The sequence below is a fragment of the Pinus tabuliformis genome, chromosome 6 (assembly GCF_031772625.1).
Source record: "Pinus tabuliformis cultivar Carrire ecotype Pingquan chromosome 6, CPIR1, whole genome shotgun sequence".
Taxonomy (NCBI): domain Eukaryota; kingdom Viridiplantae; phylum Streptophyta; class Pinopsida; order Pinales; family Pinaceae; genus Pinus; species Pinus tabuliformis.
Genome location: NC_142292.1, coordinates 1,670,552,656 through 1,670,556,366, shown reverse-complemented (window position 1 = coordinate 1,670,556,366; position 3,711 = coordinate 1,670,552,656). Strand labels below are relative to the sequence as shown.

General features: G+C 39.3%; 1 protein-coding gene across 1 annotated transcript; it reads right to left on the bottom strand.

Moving 5' to 3' along the window:
• Positions 1 to 1,328: 1,328 nt before the first annotated feature.
• On the bottom strand, positions 1,329 to 3,486 carry LOC149265368 (DNA replication licensing factor MCM5-like). Its single transcript, XM_089403670.1, has 5 exons — positions 3,241 to 3,486; positions 3,013 to 3,122; positions 2,764 to 2,893; positions 2,501 to 2,602; positions 1,329 to 2,162 (listed from the first exon to the last, which is right to left on the bottom strand). Exons 1-5 carry the CDS (start codon positions 3,484 to 3,486, stop codon positions 2,079 to 2,081), a joined length of 672 nt encoding a protein of 223 aa, XP_089259796.1. The 3' UTR covers positions 1,329 to 2,078.
• Positions 3,487 to 3,711: the final 225 nt, after the last annotated feature.

Below are 3,711 nucleotides of genomic sequence, written 5' to 3'. Positions count from 1 at the left end.
GTCGGGATTAATGGAGGCTACAAGGAATAAGAGTATCTTCTATGAATTCAAAAAACTGTTAACCCCGCACCCACGCTTGATCTTCATCTTCAGAAGTTTTCTTCCCACAGCAAAAAACGCTGCTGACCCAAATCAGACGAGAAGACAGAGATACGAAAATGTGAGAACCAGAATCATAAAACAGGAAGTAGATAAAAAAATATGCAAACTGGGGATTCGGTTCCAAAAATCTGAGAATCCAAACCAAAAATGGTCTGAATACCGCCACCCACTTCGATATACCCATAAAATTTCCCTCTGTCGCTTCAGACCTCAGGGCGTGCGACTCTTCACTGATCAGAATGTTCTGGCTGGAGATTATTTAATCGTCTAACAATCCATTTAACGGCCCACGTCGAGACACGGTTGCATGGAGGGGAGTTCGTTTCAGAGGGAACGCCTTACGACGTAACTAGAGTGAGAATGAAAATGCATAGAAATAAACAGGTGGGGATGAGTTAGTGATGAGATTTGTTATCATATTGTTTGTATCCTCGTACACTATTGACGTTTTAATAAACAAATTTATATATACATATAAGTTAAATTTATACATACATGCAAGTTCGAAACAAATTTGAATAATAAGTGAAATGAATAAAAAATATTTAACACTTTTACTAGAATAACAATCCATTTCGCATGAAAGAGATCCTGATTTTTCTTTATGAGCAGCTTTGCATACAATTTACCCTGTATGAACTTTTTCAAACTATATTTACATTGTCTTTATTGGACTGACTTATATCGTCTCTATTATTTTCCAACATATTTTAATGGACTGATTAACATTATATGAAAATTTCTGCGCAGCATCAACGCGCATAATGACATGTAAATTTCAAAAACAAAATGGCAATGTCACAGAGAAACGAAGGATCAACTTCAGAAGGACAGAACAGTGAACATTTTCTTTAACGTTCTGATAAATAACAGCAATAGGTATCCAGTACCTAGCAGATGCAATGGCATAGAACCAACAGCTGACACATTGTCTCTTCTTCCTATGCAGAAGAATATAAGAAACTCAAAATGGATTGGAAACATATACTTGTACGCAACTTTCAGCTTTTCAAACAAGAGTGTTGGTAGCTCACATATTTATATTCAACTTTTTGGTAATGACAAAATCCAATAGATGGACAGAGGAGGAAACTGCACAATAATAACACAAATTCTGATATGAACTGTTGCTCAGTAAATTGCATTGATTCAAATACTTAAAGCTAAGTGATTACATAGACTCAAACTTGCTAAGAACAAAGATACTAATCTTAACTCATGTGTGATTGACACTTCGCAGTCTCTTGTAAGAGTTGCTGTCATATTCTAATTTTTTTCCAGCTCAGTTGAAGAGGTAGCACTTGGAATATCTGTAGTACATAGTTTTGTTCAGAATTGAACCATAGAAATCTTGAAGACCAAACCTCTCCACTTAACTATTAAACCAGATTTTCGAAACTAAACTCTCATACTCTACCTATCTGTGTGATTCACTGAGAGCAACATCAGAAAATGGTGATCAGAAAATGGTGAACTGAGATCCATCCTATAAAACAAACCATAAGAAATTGAAATGCATGTAACAGTGGAAAGAAAGTAGCAGAGAAAACTTATGTGAAAATGCATACTTGTTTGACTAGTTGCAGAGTCTAATAGCGAGGAGGAGGAGCAGGGTAAACATATTTGGGAGGTGTGGGGAGTTTGTGGACTGGTGGAGGAGAAGAGGGGTGGGGTTTTCCTGTGGGAGCTGGAATGTAGGGAACCCTTGTAAGAGTCGGAGGAGGGACCTCGTAAGCATGACTTGGTTTGGGAGGAGGGACCTCGTAAGCATGACTTGATTTGGGAGGAGGGACCTCGTAAGCATGACTTTACCACGATATTTATCATAATAAAACTGCCTCTTGTGTCGAGACCATTATAGAAAAGCCTTTTGGAAGGATGCCTGTTGAAGAAAATAAACTTTACACAAAACTGGCACTGCCTAGCCGCGGCCCTCTGTTAGGGTCCTAACAGTATCAGATCACTCATCTTTAACTTTACACTTTGCGAACTATGACACGCCTTTCTCTCTTGTATTCCACTTCATCCCTTTGATGCATGATAAGGAGAGCTCTTCGAACCTGAAATGAACAAATCAGCCCACTTGGTGAAAACCATGGCTATGATATCATTACTTCAGAGAAGCTGTAAACAACCTATCATATCATTACTTAAGAGAGGCTGTAAACAACATCATTAGCAAGGTTCTATAGGTGACAAAAGCCATTTCTCCCCGTGATATACATTGCCTGTTGCGCAAACTACCCATAAAATGATCTACGGGTAAGCAATATAACTCCAATATTGAGCTAGCTAACAAAACTAATTATAGAAGTAACATGTACTGACATTGGAAAATTATAATAATAAAATAGTCACTGCCGAAACTCAGCAATATAATGAGTGTTGTAATTCTTACAGTTGATTCATTCAACCCCATTCTGACCATATCATCAATCAGACGCCTCTCAGATACGTTGATGCCGATTCCCATCCGTCTCTTTATCTGTGTCTCAACTTGCTGTTACAAGCATGTGGCACTAGCATGAGCAACCATCAATTTTCTTTATTGTTGCAAATCAAAGACCATGACATAGTTCGCAAGCATAGCAGGCTTTTGGTTTGAAGAAAGAATCCACAAATATAGCTGTTCTTACTTGCTAGATTAGATGAGACGCGTACCTGAATTTCACTTCTCATTTCTGGTGTCAAACTTATTTGTTCAGCAATGCCAGAGCGTGCAGCATCCATAGTAGAAACATTGAAAAGCCTCAAAGCTTCTGTGACATGTTCCTCTGTTGCTACAGTTGACCTGCATTAAAAACAATATTTTCAATTTTTCAGATGCAATCTGACTAAGGAAATCGATTGACTTTGATTAACAATAATGCATACATTGAAAAATTACAAAATAATGCTGGGACTACTCACAATTGCATCTTTGCAATGGACTCGCTTAATCGAATAATAGCTTCTAACTGCCTCACTGTTATAGGTATGGCAGGAGAATCTCCACTTTCATGAGCCTGTTGGTGCATTTGCTGAAAATTCCAGACATAATACCGATGATTCCACAATCAAAAACCGATTGAAAGTATTTTTTTTTGGAAAACTCATATTTCCCATCCAGAAAAACGACCCAAAAACAAATGAGAGTACCTGTCTAATCCTAAAATAGTTATAGACCTTGGCCCTCATGTCGTCGCCCAGAAGGATATTAGAGGGCTTCAGATCTCTGTGAATGAAGCTCGTCCGTGCAAGGCTGTGCAGGTACTCAACTCCGCGGGCGACATCGAGGGCAAAGCTAAGCCTCTGTTTCCATTCTAGCGGCCTCAGCCCGGCTGCCGCCCATTCAAACAGATGCAGACTCAGTGGCCCCTGGGGCATATACTTGTACACCAGCATCTTCTCCCCGCCGTCGATACAGTACCCAAGGAGACGAAGCCGATGCGCTGCTCAGGCAGTTAAGGAGTTGCAGCTGATCCAACAACTCAAGATGGCTCAATCGTCTAACATATCATCTAATGGTGCACAGTAATGACACGTAGGCAGAGAGAAAAGTTGATTTCAGAGGGGAACGCCTTACGGCGTAATTAACAAAGATGAAACCAAAAACACTGGAACCAATAC